General features: G+C 39.0%; 1 protein-coding gene across 1 annotated transcript; it reads left to right on the top strand.

The window, feature by feature from the left end:
• The first annotated feature begins 16,485 nt into the window (after window positions 1–16,485).
• Window positions 16,486–19,594, top strand: LOC140763837 (uncharacterized). Its single transcript, XM_073102202.1, has one exon. It carries the CDS (start codon window positions 16,977–16,979, stop codon window positions 19,107–19,109), a length of 2,133 nt encoding a protein of 710 aa, XP_072958303.1. The 5' UTR covers window positions 16,486–16,976; the 3' UTR covers window positions 19,110–19,594.
• Window positions 19,595–20,304: the final 710 nt, after the last annotated feature.

Here is a 20,304-nt window from a genome sequence, read left to right as displayed (position 1 = left end):
TAGGGCTTTAAAGATGGCAATGAAAACTAATTAGGCTAACCGAGATGGGCGGTTTGCACCTAGAACGCCGGCTGAAAATTCTGCGGTTTCAAAAACAGCGGCTGCGACTACTAGACCACGACCATCTTTGAGAGCTTCTTCTGAGGTTAGAGGAGGCACTAGACCCCCCTCCCCCCTCCTCGATCGAAATCTCACACCTACCTAGGTGGAGGAGCGAAGAGCGAAGGGTCTTCGCTTTCAATGTGATGAGCGTTTCACCCTCGGTCATCGGTGTTCTAAACCGATCGGGAGTGTGATGCTTATCGATGGTCTTGAGGAGGATGATGAGGTTGTTGATGATAAGTGTCCAGAGGAGGTCCATGAGGAGGCCGTTTTGGAGTGTGTAGAGGAAGATATCTAAACTAAAATATCGATGCATGTATATTCAGGTACTTCCGCGCCGAGGATGTTACGGGTAGACGGACTCATTAGAAAGCATTGTGTGCACATCCTCATTGATTCAGGGAGTACAAAACTTTCTAGATGAGAGGTTAATGAGGAGATTGGGTTTGGATGCCAAACCGACCACGGTATTTGACGTTGCTATTGGTGACGACACGAAGCTTAGGGTGGAGAGCTTGTGTCGCCGGGTCGGTATACGGGTGCAAAGACATAACATCATTGTGGACTTGTATCCGTTGGCGCTGCGAGGAGCGGACATTGTCCTTGGTGCTTAGTGGTTACAAAGTTTGGGACCCATCATATTTGATTTCTAAAGCATGTGGATGAAATATAAGCAAGGAAACAAAGATGTGCAGCTTGATGGTGTTTAGTCTTTGCCGATTCCTACGATGCAGCCTATGGTGGAGCTGCCTTGTGCGTATGATTTGGCATATCTTTTTCAGTTAGGACCAGTAGTAGATGAGCCTCAAACAAGTTCAAATACTACCATTGAATTGTCTAATTTATTAGATAACTTTTCTAAATTGTTTGAGAAGCCACAGGAGTTGCCACCGAGAGGAGCGACGGACCATTGCATAGAGATTGTAACCGGGGCTACACCAGCGAACGTGAGGCCATATCGGTATCCACATGTGCAAAAAGAAGTTATCTCAAAGATGGTAGCCGAGATGTTGGAGCAAGGCCTTATACAACCAAGTCATAACTCATACTCATCCCTCGTACTTTTGGTGCGAGAAAAGGATGGGACATGGCTTTTTTATGTCGACTATCGAGCACTAAATGCTATTATCGTCAAGGATCGGTATCCTATTCCGATTATCGAGGAGTTGCTGGACGAGCTTGCAGGGGCGACTGTATTTAGTAAGCTTGACTTGAGGGCCGGGTATCATCAAATTAGAGTTCACCCGGCAGATGTTCATAAAACTGCATTTCGAACTTCGGACGGGCATTACGAGTTCCGAGCGATACCTTTTGGTTTCACTAATGCTCCAGCTACCTTTTCAAGGCCTCATGAATGATATATTTCAGCCTCTATTGAGAATATATGTCTTGGTATTTTTTACGATATTTTGGTGTATAGTAGGACTGAATTGGAGCATTGGCGGCATTTAGAAGACATGCTGAATTTGTTGAAGCAAAACCAATTAAAGATCAAGAAGTCTAAGTGCCTGTGGGGAGTACCAAAGGTGGAGTATTTAGGCGACATCATTTCAGCGAATGGTGTAGCGGCAGATCCTCAAAAGGTTGCATGTATGACTACTTGGCCTATTCCTACTATTACTACCGGATTGAGAGAATTTTTGGGGCTGACCAGATATTATCGACGCTTCATTACGGAATATGGCAAGATCACTGCTCCTCTCACTTCTTTGTTGAAGGACTCTTTTAGATGGACGGATGAAGCCACTTCAGCCTTTGAAAAATTAAAAAAAACAATGACGAAGGCACCCGTTTTAGCACTACCAAACTTCACCAAAGAGTTCATTGTGGAGTGTGACGCGTCGGGTGTTAGCATAGGAGCTATACTAATGCAAGAAGGACATCCCATTGCCTATCTTAGCAAGGCTTTATTATAAAAATCTCAGCAATTATCGACTTATGAGAGAGAGATGTTAGCAATTCTGCATGCAGTGACAAAGTAAATGCCTTATTTGATCGGTAGACGATTCATTATCCGAACCAATCAAAAGAGCCTTCTATACTTTATGGGACAGCGCATACACACTCTGGCACAACAACGATAGGTCACAAAATTACTGGGATATGATCATAAATTTCAATACAAGAAGGGAACGGAAAATAGAGCAACGGATGCACTATCGCGCCAACCCGATACGAGCTGAGGTTACATCTGACCCAGATATTTCAAGATTGTAGCAGGAGGTGATGGATGATCCGGAGCGCCATCTCGAGTTAGAGAATTGAGGCGGTTTGCTACGCATGATTGTCTCAGATCGTGATCGTGTATTTATGAGCGACTTTTGGATTAAGTTTTTTAGATTGCAGGGAACTCGATTAAACTTCAGTTCAGTGTACCATCCATAGACAAACGGCCAAACTGAGGTGGTTAATCGAGGCATTGAGCAGTATTTGAGGTGCTTTGTGGGAGAGATGCCGAGACGATGGTTGGAGTTCTTACCGTGGGCGAAGTAGTCTTATAACACCGCCTACCATAGTAGCATTGGCATGACTCCATTTGAGGTGGTGTATGGATGCATGACTCTGACATTACGTGCTTATGATCTAGTGACATCGACAAATAGGATGAAGGTTGACTTAGCATTGATGGATAGAGATGCCACATTGAGGAGGTTGCGTGCTCATCTTAAACTTGCTTAATACCTCATGAAGTAAATTTATGATCGTAACCATAGGGAGCAGGAGTTTGACATCGGTAGTTGGGTGTATGTGAGGGTGCAACTATATCGATAGGTGACCTTGCGTCCGATGCGTAACCAAAAGTTAGCACATCGCTTCTTTGGTCCGTTTCGAGTGTTGGAGCGTATTGGTCCGGTTGCATATCATTTAAGGCTACCGGAGGGGTCGAGAGTGCATCCTGTCTTTCATGTTTCATTGCTGAGGGAGCGCATTGGAGATCATAAGATCATTGGATCAGTTCTACCAAAGCCGTTGGAGGAGATAGAGATCGTAGAGCCAGTTTGAGTACTTGCTAGACGCTGACGATGACATGGTACCAGATTGAAGATGGAGATTCTAGTTGAGTAGCTTGGCAAGCCATCTGATGAGGCAACATAGAAGTTGGAGACTGATATCTTGGAGCGTTTCCCTGACTTTTCACCTTGAGGACAAGGTGGGGGAAAGCGTGGTGGGCTGATACACTTAGTTAGGATCTTTTCTTATTGTATTAGGTGTTTATTTTCATTAAAATAAAATTTCTGTAGGTCACGTTCGAACGCAAGTGGGGTCATATTCAAACGCCTTTATAAAAGCCTGCGTTAGGTTTGCAAATACAGATAACTCATATTGTGCGTTCGAACGCGGTCGGACAAGTTCGAACACCTGTATCACGTTTGCATATCTAGAGATAGGACTTTTTGAGTGCGTTCAAACGCGATCGACGAGAATCATCTAGAATTAGGGTTTCATATTGTGTTAGGACTTGTTGGCTAGTCTCTATAAATATGTGGAAGGCAGCCAACTTCATGATGCTATTGGATTATTGATTTCTTACCTCCTATCTTCTCTCTAGACTTCTCCCTCCTCCCTCTTCACCATCCTTCCACGTCTACCGGTTGCAAAGTTTCTACTCACTTCTAATCTCCCTCGACTGTCAAGTCACCCATCTTCTTTGGGATCTCGACCACTTTGCTCTCTCCATACCCATCCATAACCCTAACATCCACTTCACCTGTCACCACCACCATCACTCACGTTATTCTATATTTTCGTCCCTTTTATAGTATGAATCTTCGAAGTGCATAAATACAAAAGTTGTAGATCAGAAAGTTACGGATCCAACCCAATTGGTTTTGTAATTTTATGACTACCGAAGAATATCTGACGAATATTTTTATATGGTTGCACAGACATTCAGATCTTGAAGGAATTTTAGCGTAGCCTATCTTTGGTTCCAGACCCTATCACTTAGATTTGCCTTAAGAGCTTACATGACATAACTAAACTTGTCTTAAGGACTTACATAACATAACCAAACTTATCTTTAGGGCTTACATAAGATAAAAATATGAATCAATTAAAAGATAAATAAACTCGATCCATCTAGCCTTTTATCCCTGTGATTCAGTCCGATCAGACCCAAATCGTATCATTCCTATGAGCTATGTGAAACCTACGTCTACTTATTTTAAATTAGATATTTGTCTTAAGTTTTAAAATGTAAAAAGTTGTTTAACTTATGTGGGCAAGGATGTTGTAATGAAATTCACTCCTTATCCTATCAGGGGTTTGTGCCCTTTTTTTAATATAAATGCACAAAAATTCATACATAATTACTTCAAAAATCCACTAACAGGATATTCGTGGGTAGTGTTAACGAAAATGCAAATCATTGTCCAAGTTGCTTAGCAACTACTCCACTTGTGAGTAATTTTTAAACACTTTTTTCTTCAAATCAGAACCTTTTGTCTCCTTTTCATTCTTTCAGAATAATCAAATAAACAATTCAAACTTTCTTTTCCACTTTTTAGCTTTTTATTTCTTAAAGAACTAGTAGAAAAACTAATTTTAAGTTTTCAACACAACTCCTCGGCAACAATGCCAAAAACTTGTTGTGACAAATTAAGTAACACTCGTAAGTGTACAAATATATTAAGTAGATTAACAAAAAAATGTATCGCACCCTAAGGACGTAAACTAGATGGAACACATGATTTTGGATTGAGATATAAGTTCAAAAAACTTTAAATTTACCAATTTGACCAACTTGGGAATTCAAGACTAGGGCTGTCAAGCTCGACGAGCAGCTTGGGCTTGGCTCGAGCTCGGCTCTGCTGAAGCTTTAGTCCAGCTCAGCTCGGTCAAAGCTGAGCCGAGCCCAAGCTGCTAAAACTGGCTCAAAATTAATATCAAACCGAGCCTGAGCTAGACCGGCTCGCTCAAGCTTGGCTCGATAGGCTCGATATAGAAAGGGTGAGATAAACCGCAATCCCCAAATCCCCGCCTCCTCTAGTCCTCCTCCGCCATGGTGCACTGGTGCCACCTCGTCCTCCTTCGCCAAGCCACCGTCGCTATGCCGCCACCTCCTCCTCCTCCTTCTCCTCCTCCTTCTCCTCCTCCTCCTTCTTCTTCTTCTTCTTTTTCTTCTTCCTTGGCAACAACAAGTCACCATAGTTCTGCCTCCTTCGGCAATGGCAAGCAGCACTATGCCCCGCCCCGCAGTGCCTCACCTCCTCCTCCTCCTCCTCCTCCTCCTCCTCCTCCTCCTCCTCCTCCTCCTTTTTTCTTCTTCTTCTTCTTCTTCTTCTTTGGCTCGGCTTGGACTCGATCTGGCTTGGTCCAGCTCGACTTGAATGAGGCTTGATGATAGGCTCATTTTAAGCTCGAGCTTGGCTTAGGCTCAGTCTGGGTTGGCTCAAACTTGAACCCAATTTTAAGTCTTGAAATTAATTTCGTGCCGAGCCTGAGCTGAAACTAGCTCGCTGAGGCTCGGCTTGTTTACACCTGTATTCAAGACCACTGCACAAAAATCAGGCCCATATGCTTCTATCAATTTGTTTGCATATTCTACGACCTTTAGGAAATAAATTAATCCTAAAATCTAGATGATTTAGTAAGAAAAAAATAATAAACTCTTTTCAATTCTATCGCAGATTAAGTTATAAATGATCCTGACATCCTCGTGGTGAAGGAATCCCGCGCAAATAGACTTGGATCCAATTAGATTTAAGAATTTAATTAAATATATTTAAGTTCATTTAGACCATAAGTAAAACATAGAATAAATTCACATTTAAGTGAAACAAAATTCATCTAAAGTGATATATCTCAATTAAACTAAAAGACGTGAACTTAAATATGCAAACGAAAAGTGAGAAATAATTCGATACTAACCAATTAGTTATTAAAAATTAATTATGTAACAATCCGACCACATGGTTTAAGTCGAGTCGAGTCAAGTTAGTTACTTAGTTTTATCTTATTATTTTGAATTTTAAATAAATCGGATAATTTGCATGTGGATCTAATCCATTAGGAATTTTACTCCTATAAATAGGGGTGGACATGTGTTGATAATTATCATTGAAGAAATCTGAGTTTAGCAAAGTTATTATCATTGAAGAAATCTGAGTTTAGCAAAGTTATTATTTTTGTCCTTATCTTTTATCGTAATAGTTCGATCGTTTTATCTTTCTAAGAATAGATCATAACTATAGAACCTTCAATACTTTCTAAACCCTAGCCACCTTCTACCTCCAGTAGCCACCCTATAATATGATCATCCACCACCACCCTTGGTCATTTGCCACCCTCCGACGACTGCCGTAACGTCAGATATTTACCGTTCTTCTCTATTTTGACTTATCTCCACTATTTAAATTTTAACTTTTCAAATTCGACCTCCGATTTAAGTAAAACTAGAGCTATTAGAACTCTAACTCATGAGGCTACCATCAGTTAAATTTTCATAACTTTCTTACGTCCAGATCAGTCCAGATATGGTTCATAACAAATTATCATCTATTAATAAATTAAAGGGTATATAAGATATTTTGCATATGTGACTATATTAGATATGTAAATTAGAATTTAAGTATTTTCTTATTGCTTATTCTTATAACCATTTCCTTAATAATGGGAGTGCAAACTTTTACTAATGTATTATTATTTTTACCTTTTATAAGAAAATGAATAGCTAAGAAAAATAAATAAAATATTATTAATTTACCCTTATAATTTAGAAAAGTGACCCGTACTTTCTGTTCATATGATTGGTTACTTCCAGTTAATTTTATTTAGTATAATTTAATCTCAATCATTAGATTAAGAGAGAGAAATTAATAGTTTTTATTAAATTATTTGTCAAGAAAAATACAAAAATACCAAAGGAAATGACTATAGGTAGACATGATCAGTAGGCCTGATTTGCTCAAACCTAGCCCGAACTCACTCGGTTTTAACCAGGCTAAGCTCGGCTCAAGCCTGATTTAGGCTCGGCCTAACCCAAACTCGAGATGATAGTAGGCAGCATGGGCTAAGCCTTTGCCTGCTTGGCTTGGCTTGAAAGCTCGATCCACTACTCTCATCGGTGGCCCAACTCATAATGCATGCATATTCCTATAATTTTGTAGTCCCACATTAAATATTTAGTAAACTATGTATCAATATATAAGTATGTTCCCATTAAAAATAACTAAAATATCTTCATATAAGCTCATTAAACTCAGCCTAATAAAATATAATATTTTTTATATTTAACCCATAATGTTAGATTCATTATACCTAACCCAAGCCCAATATCTAATGTGCTAGTGAGCGATAACGAGCTAGAATATTATAATCTGACCTAGCCCAAGTGATTGGTGGGTCGAGCTGTAAACAAATATTTAAGCCTGATTAGCCCGAAAAGCCTACCTCGAACTCAGCCCGATTCGCCCCATGATCACGTCTATACGCAACCGAGGGGAATGCTAACATTTAAAATAAAATGAAATAAAATAAAAGCACTAATGATTTACTTGCAAGATAAAGGACTTAAAAGTAAATGCATAAAAATAATAATTAAATTGAAAAGAAGCTTATATTGAACAAAAATCCAATAAATCCTTCTCAACTCTACAACAAAACATTAAATAAAATTACAATTCAGGAATTATCTTTCCAACTTTTCGCTTTTGAATCCTCCAACATTCCTTCTCGATAAAGCAGCCCATTTTTTAATAGAGGCGAGTGAGATCTTCTTTTGGTAGAATTTCAATCAAATACCTTCTTTAGCTCTCTCTCCTTCATTATTTTCTTAGGTTTTTCCCTTTTTATAAGACTTTGCCTTCCTTTTGCTTGGACGAAAAAAAAAAATCACAATAATTCAGACTGAGCAGCAATCACAAACAATTAAATATCTTAATTGTCAATTCATAGAACCGATTCGTGAAACAAAAATGAAACGGTACCATATCTGAGATATAAGAAAAGATTATTAGATGTTTGTCTTACCCCTACAAAGTTGGACTAGATAACCAAGTTTACTAGAGTTTGAAATTTTGCTTAGCAATCAAGAGGACGGACGTCTGATAGGACAGGATGGCGTGTCTACCAACGTAGTAGGCGCTGAAAATACTGATTTCTCATAAAGAGATTTAGTTATAATCGATTTTGTTTTTTTTTTTTATTTATGGTATTTTTTGTTTAAGGTGTACTTTGCTTATTTTTATTTTTTTTTGAGGTGAATAAAAATTATTTGACTTTGCTCATTTAAGAAAATTGGTGCGAAATCATTTTTAGGGTGGAGGTGTGAAACTAGGTTCCTTTCCAATCTTTGTTTCCTCCGTCTCTGTTTTTTTTCCACCACATTTTGCATTAAGGAGTTAGCAAAAAGATATTGATTAAGCAAGAAGAGTGATCCAACAAGCAGAGGCAAGGTAAGCAGAAGACCATACAAAGATGAAGGCTTAAGCCACAAAAATAAAATTCTGAAGAGAAAGAATATGAAATATTATTAAAGTGACAAGATGAGACATATCAATAAAGATCGTAGAGTCAAGCTTAAAAAGCAAATCTTGGTTACAAGGAACCAGGAAAGGAAGCAAGTGCATGATTGGGTTATTCTATTTCAGTGAAATATTAGATGGTGGCTCTCCAAAAGTTTGAAGCTTTGACGAGTGTTAACTACCAATGTAATTGGATTGTTTATCCAGTTGCTTTCATCCTTTGATCAATCCATGATTTGTCCAAGTTTCATGAGTTTATACAATACCAAAGAGATGATGCTGTTGTCAGGATCGATGGATAATACAGTTCATCCAATAGTGAATAAAACTGTTGTCAGAATAGATAGAAGAGCATTTCTCATGTTCTAAATATAACCAAAATATTCATTTCTATCTAAGTAGAGGATGATAGCAGTGATCTTAATGAGACACTTGATATCCAGCTAAGCATGTGTATCATATACTGTAGAAAAAATTAAGGCACAATAGCACTTTCTAGCACCTATCCAAAAAAAAGCAGCACTCTTTGCAGCACAGGAATACATATAGTTGTAGACTCTGATGTTCACGAGGATATTAAATATTGAGTGAAAATTAGTTGTGACAACTAAAGCGTAATTAAGTTGACACAAATCTTTTTTTTAATATATTACAATAAAACATATTGATGTTGAGAACCACTTTATTTGTGAGAAAGTGCACTAAAAGAAAATTAAGTCTGCGGATGTGTGTTCTCAAGATAACTTAGAGGATTTTTTTTTCTTCCTAAATCTATTTCAAAGACCAGTTAAAAATATAAGCAAAACTTGGCTCGGTTACTCACAAGCTTGCACTAAGGAATATGTTAAAAATTATCGGTAAACCTACTTAGGTGTTGTATTTATGTAATGGTATTTAGCTTAACTAATTTGTATTATTATCAAGGTTATTTTTAGTAGTGCTCATACTTATTAGGGCTGTTTTAGAAATACCATGTATCTTGTTATTTAGGGTCCTTTTTAGTTATATAAAACTAAGCAAGTTAATATCAAGATGACTCAGCGTATATGAGAGCTTCTAGATTTCTTTATTACTGGATTTAATCTTCTTAGGAAGTAAAAGAAGAGAGGGATCCAATTCAGTTCGGAATTTTACTAGACAAGAAATCGGTGACCTTATTGCCTCATGTGACTTGAAGACTTATGCTGCATTGCTACCCATAATTGTTGACTCTTGTTGATATAGCTAGCTAGCTTACTAGATATATGCATTTAGTCGTCTGGCCGGGTAATTGCTTATGTTATTATCTTCTTCTTTTTTTTGTTTTTGTTTTTGTTTGTATATGTAGCTGTACAATGCGTATAGGAAACGTTGGACTTTAAAGCTCGGAAGAAAGGAGGTTGACAGGTATAGTTTGAGTTTCCACATCGAACTTCACAGAAAGTTATTAGCCCTAAGTCCTCAAAGAAGATGATTTCGTTAACCTCTTCTCAGTTATTTTAAACGTAACCCAATAGTTGTAATTTGATTCCCGTCTTATAAAGTCGTGCAACAATCTTATGGAATAGTTTTGTGATAGTTTCAGTTTTCCAATCATATTCCTCCAGGTGAGTAAAACTGGAGTTTTGCTTGGCTGAGGATTTCAATCACCCAAAGTACAGGAGTACAGACCAGACAAGATAGTCAAGTTTTAGTTCTACGGCAAAAGTTTCTTCGAGGCCACGATCCGTGACTATCGGGAAATTGCCTGCCACCACCTCGTCATTCACTAGGGAGATTGATGTTGACATACTATTTTCCCTGCATCAGTTTAGAACAATCTCACACCCGAAACTATTCCTTTCTGTCCTTCTATGCATATCATAACACTAGTTTTCTGCAGAGATTAACTGAGCTTTGCTTCAGTGGAGCCAAGATTATTTTCCCTTTAGGAGAGGAAAGATGGAAAAAGAACAAAGTGCCTGCAGTTGTCAATTCTTTTAACTGGCAGAACCACTAAAACCAGCTGAGGCGACGTATATAATTGCCACTACTGGTGACATGGATATGCATATAGCATCCTCTTCCAATTTTTCTTTTCTTTAAATTAATTAAATTTTAATTTATAAATGTTGTTGGTTTAGGAAAGGAAGCTAGAGAAGAAAGGAAGACTCTGAAGAAAAATTAATTGTGCTTGTCTAATAGCAAGCCAACATCAGACTATATAATTTTTTATTATTACATAGAAAATTTTCTCGAGTTTTAAATTAAAGTATTGAGTAATTATCTGATTTTGGACCAAAATCCTAGCTCAGTTAATTACTATCTTTATGGGGAAGGAAACAAAGGCCTTTCTAGATCGTTGTTAATATTCCCATGTTGATTCTTTTGTCGTTCACTAGAAAAATGATGTTGACATCCAATAATCCTGCATCGAGTTTAGAATAACATCTTGCTTAACTTACGTTTCTTTTGTTGTCATGTATACGAAAAGTTGGTCACTTCCTTTGATGCTGCAAGGGTAAGTAGTCTTTCAAGGGAAAGTTCAAGGTGCTGATGTTGGAGGAGAAAGCGAAATGGTGAAGAGAATCAAAGGCTATTCTAGTTCTAGTCATGACACTGGCTAGCTTAAGTGATGAAAGATACTATAAGGTAATGTTCATGCTAGCTGATCCCTTTCCCATGCACACAAATCACCACTTCTCGATCACCATTATGGGTTGCTAGTGGTTCCAGTTCTTCATCAAGCACGCAATCAGGTTGTGTTGGACTAGCTTGTAAAGGAGTGATATATATTAAATTTTTATTATTATTAGTAAGTAGTAGTAGTACTGAAGAATTGGTATGGAAGCATTTTACGATAGAAGTATATTTATGTTTTTCTTTACGTACGGCACCTCTAAGGTGGCAACTGATGATTGAATCAAAATGATGATGATAAGACTGAGCAGTAAATGCTGTGATGCCAGTTGGCAAATACTGAAGTAAAAACTTTCTTCGTTCTTTTTTTTTTGCTTTGAGAAAATCCAGAGAGCATCGTATCCTCTGATGAAGTGTCATCATATGATTCATTTATCTATGACCAAGATCTGCGTCTTTTCCTCGAACACTGCACCCAATCTTTGATGAAGCATCACAAACATGATGGTCCCTATTTCCCCAGCTGCTGTTTTCCTTAGGGAATCAAATCGATAGAGCTCTCTCTCTCCTCTCCCCTCTCCTCTCCCCTCTCCTCTCTCTCTCTCTCTCTCTCTTTATGGTTGTATGAGACTATAACCTCTTTAATGATCCTCTCTCTCCCCTTTTCCGTATCACATGTTGTGGTTGTCAGGCCATACCTTTAAGCTAGTTGATGAATCTTTCTTCCCCTCCTTGGTTGCAATTGAGAGAGAGGGAGAGAGAGAGAGAGAGAAAGAGAGGGGAGGAGGAGGAAAAAAAAGTTGATGCAAAACTTTATCAATGCCACAGCTTTTGGCTTTGTAATTTGCAACATGGTTTCCTTTTTACTGCTCAATAGTCCCAATTCTCGTGCTCCCCATCCCACAGGCTCAAACAAATACCAGCTTTCCCACTTTTCCCTCGCCCCATTTTTTTTTCTTTTTTTTGCTGTTTAAGGAAACCCAATTGAATCGGGTCCATTGTTGTGACTTAAGAGGGTGGCAAAGTTGCCCTTATCCTTCCTCTTGCTGAGCCATTTGGATGAAAAGATCGTGTGGTCTACTAGTAATGCGACAAAAAGACTTTTATCCATGCATTTGCTAGATTATAACATGCGAAGAGGATTGAGATTTGGTGTGAACTGATTTCGTACAAATTGGTCTAGGCTTTTTCATATATCAAAACACGTCAATTGCATGCATTCAATAGCCTAAGTGAATTTCTTGTAACATTATGGGTTGCGGTTCTCATGTATTCAATTTATTGAGTGATCAAAATTAATGAATATGCGTGATCGATAAGCTGGTATGTCTCAATTATGTTTGTTTTAATCATATAACCCTTATTTTATAACAATTAATATCCTGATGTGTGCATCCAACAATTCTAATTGCACTTTATTTTGACTTCGTTACAGTTTTTTTTTTTATCAGTGACACAATCAAGATAGTCAAATGTGTATCATTATTATGTTAACATGTTCGAATCAATTCGAAATGACCACCAAATCGTTTACTCTATATGATTAGGTGGTGTTGGACGGTGGTTCAACGAGTGGATGGTGCAGTGTTGGCAACAAACTTGAGCACTATCTCCTAATGATTCTATTATTCTTACTAAGGTCTGGTCAATGCAAAACTGCAACTTACATTGGCGTCAGATAAGGTTTTAGTGGAATTAGGCTCCCCTCAAACTGATGAAGATTCGGTTACGATTCAACCAAGTTGAGTCTAAGGCATTGTATTTAGTGCTTAGGAGGTTTGTTTTAGGTATTACAGTACAGTTTGTTTTGTCCTTTTCTTAGTTAGTATTAGCTATTTCTTTGGTATTTCAAATAAAACCCTAGATTACTATTTGATTTGACTTGTGTTTAGCTGAGTCAAAACTAAGTTGGAACCATGTTAGTTGACCAAGTCAAGGTAGCTACCAATAAATAGCTCTGATGCGCACTTGAGTTGAATATTGAGATTTATCGGGTCTTCTTCTTGCTATCTTCTCCTCTCCTCTCCCTATTCCCTTCAACTAGACTTGGTAGACCACTTTGATCACCCACATCACCTCCCTTATCATTTGACCGGTACCTCCTATCCCTAGGATACAATCCTCCTCTCCCACATTGACCTTTCTATCGACCCATTACACTATCTCATACCCTAACACCTCATCACCATCGCTCAACCTAGCATCACTTTTTTTTGTCATCTTCTAACATTTAGTCGCTTTTTGGTTGATATCTCAAGATTTAATTAGCTAAACCTTGTGATTCATTGAAAAATTCCCTTCCGGAGCAATAAAATATTCAAATTTTAAGATGTTCCAATAAGAACATTTTTTGAAATTTTTCTCACAAGATTTGCCTCGGAATCTCTCTAAAGACCATAGTTAATCGAATCAAGTGGCCATTTTTTCCATCGGTGAGATTAGAGCTCATAATAGGTTCTAAACAAAGAAACGTCTTCCCGTAGCATATTAAAAACATCCTTGTTAAGATTTTTTACGCTTTCCTCTCTTTGTTGATGTAAAATTCTTTTATGTATATTAAAAAGCTAATCAAATTGCAGATTGAGCAGTTAATTAATCAGGCCCTCCCATATTTCTATTTTGGGGGCATGGTGGCCCGTTGACTTGTTACACATTTTATTGGAGGACTGTTGCATTGTCTATTCTGGCACAAAAGCTCCCTGCTGAATACATATTTATATTTCAAAAACAAAAAAGAATTAGATAAGCCTAGATATTTAGACAAGCTGAGGGAGGGAGACTGGGAGAGAGATAGAATAGGGTAGTTTGGTCATTATCTCGCTAATTTTTTAATCAAGAGGATAAATATCTTTGGATTCTCCCCTTTTCTTCACCTCTTCGGCCAGGTGGGTCATCAAAACATCTTCTAAATCAAAGACAAGGTGAGCATAGAAGACCCACTAAAACCACTACACCTAACCTTGTAATCTTGATTTATAATCAATTTTATTCTACTTTATTTGGAGCAAATGATATGTCGACGTATGCATACGATTAAAGAATTGAAGAATCGTCCAAGGAAAAGTGCCTGAAAGGACTCAAAAGAGATTGTAATCCGAGCAAATTTTATTTTTCTTACCTTTTCTCAAAAGGGGTGATTAGAAAAATGACTACTAAGTATGATCGATTGTGATCCCATTGATGAATTAAATGCACCCATTCTAGCTGATCTCTGATACGTCTCAATACACGCCATCTCACACTATAGATAGTATGATTTGATGTATGACAGGTAATTGCTTGACTCTCTCTCTCTCTCTCTCTCTCTCTCTCCCCTAAACCTAATACTTTTGAAATTGTATTAGTGGGGTCGAACCTATACTTTTTAGCTGTTTAATTTTCGATCAATTAAAGATTAGATTTAACCTGAAATCACTCTATAGTCAAAAGGACTTCTTTACCTAATTCTCATTACAATCTTTTCAAATATTTCTTTTTTTTTAAATTAAAAAAAATACTATAATAATTTTCACACTTACTAAATGTGGCCTCACCCGTACTAATTTTGCCCCATCCATCCCATATCTTATTGTATTAATTGTTAACTTCGTAAAACATCAGAGGAAACGTGACAATTTTATCAATTTTTTAGAATAATGATAGCATATGCAGAATATTTTGAATAGGTTTCCTATTAGTTTAAAACTACGAGAATTATTTTTAATCTACATTTTAATGATCGAATTTCGAGGAGAAAAAAACGTGCACGAAAAGCCCACGCAGTCCGCACGAAAAAACTAATTAATATAATCTAATATAATCCCCCCCCCCCCCCCCCGACGCTCATTCCATACTTTATCTCACTATGTTTTCTATTTTGCGTTTAAGAAAATGATGAACAAACTGATTAATTTCAATTCTTATATGTAAGTGCCCTCTAGACTTAATGTTTGAGCATCTTATTTGACTGCAAAGCAACACATATACTCAGGATAATATTACTTTTTATTTTCTTATTTTATATTAATTGTTTATAAGTACTATTGCTTGTAGTGAGATGTGTATTTTATTTAGGAATAATTTTATTTTTACCTCGTGAATTATCTTTTAGTATCTTTTAACTATTAGAATTATCTTGCTTAACTCATTTTGTTAAGATTATATTATCTATTTTTGTTTATAAGTTGTCATGTGACAGTCATACGACGAATTACACACGTGCAAATTATGTGCTAACTTAAGAGAAAATTTTATGATGATGTCAAATAAAAACCCATTAACCTTCTCCAATCAAAGCTTACCCCAATTCCCACCCTCTGCTCCAAATATTTGGAGCCCCCCACCCCCTTCTCCGATCTTTGTAACCTCCCAACTCCATTAAAGAATCATTTCCTTTTGTTCTTCAAGTTGTAGCACCTTCAAGTTGCCCTCCTAATCGGTATCTTCAACCTCTTACTAATCTCCAAGTTGATAGAGAGAAAGGAAGAGCTGAAGAGAGGAGAGGATGGTGCAGGGTGAGGATGTTGCTCGAAGTAGAGAGGAGAGCATGGGGTGTGATGTGCTCGAGGTAGAGAGAGGAGAGAAAGGGAGGAGATGTCAAAATTGTAAAGAACGAGAGGAGAGGACAATTTCATCAATTCTCTAAATTTCGTTTAAGGTGTTAAGTGGGTATGGTATTTCTGCATTGGAGTTTAAATAGAATGATTTTGTTATAATTTTAAAAGCTGTAATGGTTATAGAGTGAATTGAAAGGTTGATCAATTTACTTTTATATATACGAAATATTATGATATTAGATTGAATTAGATATTTTCCAACAAATTCAAGCCACAAGGGTAAAATGAAATTTTTTTTTAACCATCTTAGTTAAGTTTCATCAATGAAATGCAACTGTGAAAGAGAGTTATAATGGCAACTATAGCGAATTAGGCTCGTGAGACTGAACGCATTTATTTTTTATAATTTACATAAGAGCTCTTAGGCACAAAAACTTATTTTTATTATTATAAAAAAATTAAAAAGGTTTTTATATGCAAATACACCCTCCTCAAAACAAAAGAGCAGAGAAAGAGGGACAATTTATTTGCACAATAAGGATTAAGGAGTAGGTTAATCTGTGGGTCTCTTGTGCAATTTGAGCCATGGACTAGGGCTAGGGCTAGCTGGTGTGGTTCCACTACAAAACTGCAGTACCAACTACTCCCACCACATTGAGAATAATAAATATAAAAAAGTATAGATATACATATAAATAGTAGCACATCCACAGATCAACATGTACAAATTCCTCAGTATTTTTATGTAATAGACTTGTACCCTAATGAATTTAATATTCATGTACCAGAAGCATTCCCTTACAGGGGGTGGTCAACCCGGCTGAAAGACCACAGAAGAAGAAGAATAGCAACATTTCCTTAAATTCCTAGGTTGCCCTCTCACTTCTTTCTACTACTGCTACACTATAATAAGGCACATGGAACAATAAGCCCCCACAAAGGAAGACTTCTTTTGCCCCTCCATACACACAAAGAAACAAAGGCCTTCCTTGTTAGAGACAAACTAGAGTGGAAGAAGAGAAGAGCGAGCGAGAGAGAGAGAGAGAGCCCCAGAGATATAGAGCGAGAGAGAAAGAGAGAGAGAGAGAGAGAGAGAGAGAGAGAGAGAGAGAGAGAGAAGGAAACAAAAGATAAAATACAAAAGAAAAAAAGAGAAATTAAATTACGATGGACGGAGACGAATTCACAAGGTGTTCGACGATAGGTCTGAGAGAGAGTAGTAACTGCTACATGTAACAAAGAGAAGGCGAAGCGCTGTGTTTTTTTTGGAACACCAATGGCAGCAGAGCCATCGACCGCGGCGGCGGATGAAGCGGCGGCGCGAGCGGTGCACAAGCGATACGAGGCGCTGACGACGGTGAGGACGAAGGCGATCAAGGGGAAGGGCGCGTGGTACTGGTCCCATCTCGAGCCAATCTTGGTGCAGAACTCCGAGACGGGTCTTCCCAAAGCGGTGAAGCTCCGGTGCTCCCTTTGCGACGCCATCTTCTCTGCTTCCAACCCTTCGAGGACCGCGTCCGAACACCTTAAGCGCGGGACTTGCCCGAACTTTTCGTCGCCTCCGAAACCCATCTCGTCCATTGCTCCTTGCTCCTCTTCCAGGCCCAATCTTGGTCGGAAACGCTCTTCTCACCTCGCTCTGATCGACCCATCTCAGCCGACGCAAGCGCTTGTGCTGTCCGGCGGGAAGGACGATTTGGGTGCTCTCGCCATGCTTCGAGACAGCGTCAAGAAGCTTAAATCCCCCAAAACTTCCCCTGGTCCACCCCTCTCCAGGACCCAAATCGATTCTTCTCTTGCTCTGTTGTCAGATTGGTTCTACGAGTCGTTTGGTGCAGTGTCTTTGTCTTCCGTAGAGCACCCAAAGCTGCGAGCTTTTCTCCACCAAGTTGGTCTCCCACCTCTCTCCCGAAGCGACCTCGTCGGTCCACGTCTCGACGCGCGCTTCGACGCCGCTCGTGCCGACGCCGACGCACGCGTCCACGAGGCGCTCTTCTTCCAGCTCGCTTCCGATGGGTGGAGACCCAATTCTTCGTCGTCTTCTTCTTCTCTCGTTGCTTTATCACTTAATCTCCCCAATGGCACCTCCGTCTTCCACAGCGCTTTGCCCTTGCATGCTCCAGCGATGTCGGATTACGCCGAAGACGTGCTCTGGAACGCCATCATCGATGTCTGCGGAAATGGTAGTCTTCACCGGTGCGCAGGGATCGTTGCTGATCGCTTCAAGTCGAAAGCTTTGCGAAGTATCGAGGACAAACACCACTGGATGGTGAACCTCTCGTGCCAAGTACAGAGCTTTCACAACCTTGTAAAAGACTTCCACCGCGAACTCTCTCTCTTCCATAATGTTAGTTCAAGTTGCTCCAAGATTGCGAACTATTTCAACTCTAATTCCCAAGTCCGGAAAACCTTCCACAAGTATCAGCTCCAAGAGGTCGATCACACCAGTCTACTCCGTGTTGCCGGCGCAGACACCCCCGTCTTTGCAATGCTAGAGGACATCTTGGCTTCTGCTCAAGCAATTCAATTGGTAAACTTGGATGAGTCTTATAAGATTCTGTGCTTGGAGGACCCAATTGGGAGGGAGTTGGGGGAAATGATTCGGGATATGGGATTTTGGAATAATGTAGAGGCGGTGCACTCCCTAGTGAAGCTGATCAATGGCATGGCACAGGAGATGGAGGTGGAGCGGCCGCTTGTTGGGCAATGCCTGCCGCTTTGGGAGGAACTGCGGTCGAAGGTAAAGGACTGTTGTGCTAAATTTAACATTGAGGACACACCTGTTGAGAAGGTAATCGACAAACGGTTCAAGAAGAACTACCACCCGGCATGGTCGGCAGCATTCGTTTTGGATCCGCTTTACTTGGTCAAGGATGCGAGCGGGAGGTATCTCCCACCCTTCAAGTGCCTGACTCCAGAGCAGGAGAAGGATGTCGACAAGCTGATCACCAGAATGGTGTCGAGGGAAGAAGCGCACATCGCACTGATGGAGCTGATGAAGTGGAGGTCAGAGGGGATGGATCCATTGTATGCACAGGCAGTCCAGGTAAAGCAGCTCGATCCAACGACAGGGAAGATGAGGATTGCTAACCCACAGAGCAGCCGGCTCGTGTGGGAGACATGTCTGAGTGAGTTCAAGTCGCTAGGGAAGGTGGCTGTGAGGCTCATCTTCCTTCATGCTACAGCATGTGGGGTCAAGTATTGTACGCCGGTGATGCGGTGGTTGTCTACTCCTGGGCGGTCAGGAGCTAGTATAGAACGAGTCAACAAGTTGCTATTTATCACTGCTCATTCTAAGCTAGAAAGGAGGGATTTTTCCAATGAGGAAGACAAGGATGCAGATCTCTTCGCCGATGAGGAGGACAATGTGCTAAATGAGTCGCCCTTCATGGAACCCTCCTCAGTGTAACATTTCTAGTTGGTTTTACCTTTATCCTCTTTGCGATTGTAGAATTCAAATGTAGGAATTGCTAGATTCTTTTTCCTACAAATTCTTCCTTGTGCCCATGTTATTATTCTTACTTACTCTATTAACATTTTAGTGGGGTGGGGAGTGGGGGCATGAGAGAGACATAATCAGTTTTTCAAAGTCTGTCTCTTGTTCAGGCATGTAGTTTTCGAGGGCTACTGGGTGTGCAGATAAAGATCTTCTAGTTTGTGTTAGAATCCACACAAGGAACAAAAGAGAAAGACCACCAGGAAGAATGTTGTAACATTTTGGTTCTTCAGAAATTGTATTTATATGAAGTTGCATGCAACTAGACTCGAGATGATTCATCATTATCATTTCATTCCCTTCTTGATGCCTTTACTTGACTAATTCCAGTTGTCATTAAGATTTCAGGTCTTAATGCTTGGTTTTGCGAACATATCTAAGCATTTGTATGCAAAAAATGATTAATTCCATTGTTGTCTTTGCCTGTTAATTCCATTACAGTCTTCCATTTCAAAACTCTTTTTTAGCAGAGACCCTTTATGATTCTTCTTGCTGGTGACAATATAGAATGGTTTTCGTATATTTTCATGGACTGAACAACATCACAATTGTGTCTATAGGTTATAGCAGTATTCCATTTGGTTGGATTCATATCCTGCTCAAGTGTTGGCACCAATATTTATGTAGGAACATTGTTAGCTTAAATGTCGGTTGTCTTATTACTGCTTTCTAACATTGCTACAGTGTGTTTGTTCATAGCCTTAGATTGTAGAAATTATGAAATAGATTCTCATTATTACCTATCAATTGTGTAAGCAGATGGTTATGTTCTTAAGCTTGTCAATGGCATGTTCTTAGCTTCTGCTTGGTTTTTCTTGTGAGTAAAGCTTGGCAGAGATTCCTTCTGAGTTTAGTACAGAAGACTGCTTCATAAAAATAATCTGCTAGTCTTAATAGAATTTTCGATAAATAGGGGGTGTATGGTGGTCTTGCTTTTATGTAAAGTTTTTATACCTATACATCAAACTCCCATGTTCTTCATTGACTAGGTCAAATACTGTCATAATTCAATGATCTTGTCAGTGTGACACTATTATTTCTTTAGATTTGCTCATCAATGAATATCATTTGTCGTCCTTGCTGAAGATGCCGACACAACTAACCCTCA

This window comes from Typha angustifolia, chromosome 7, assembly GCF_048772165.1.
Source record: "Typha angustifolia cultivar Huaian chromosome 7, ASM4877216v1, whole genome shotgun sequence".
Classification (NCBI taxonomy): domain Eukaryota; kingdom Viridiplantae; phylum Streptophyta; class Magnoliopsida; order Poales; family Typhaceae; genus Typha; species Typha angustifolia.
The sequence above is the reverse complement of the archived record's forward strand: the minus strand, read 5'-3'. Positions and strand labels throughout refer to the sequence as shown.

Coding starts and splice junctions, on each gene's coding strand:
- LOC140763837 (XM_073102202.1), top strand. CDS start 16,977: ATGGCAGCAGAGCCATCGACCGCGGCGGCGGATGAAGCGGCGGCGCGA.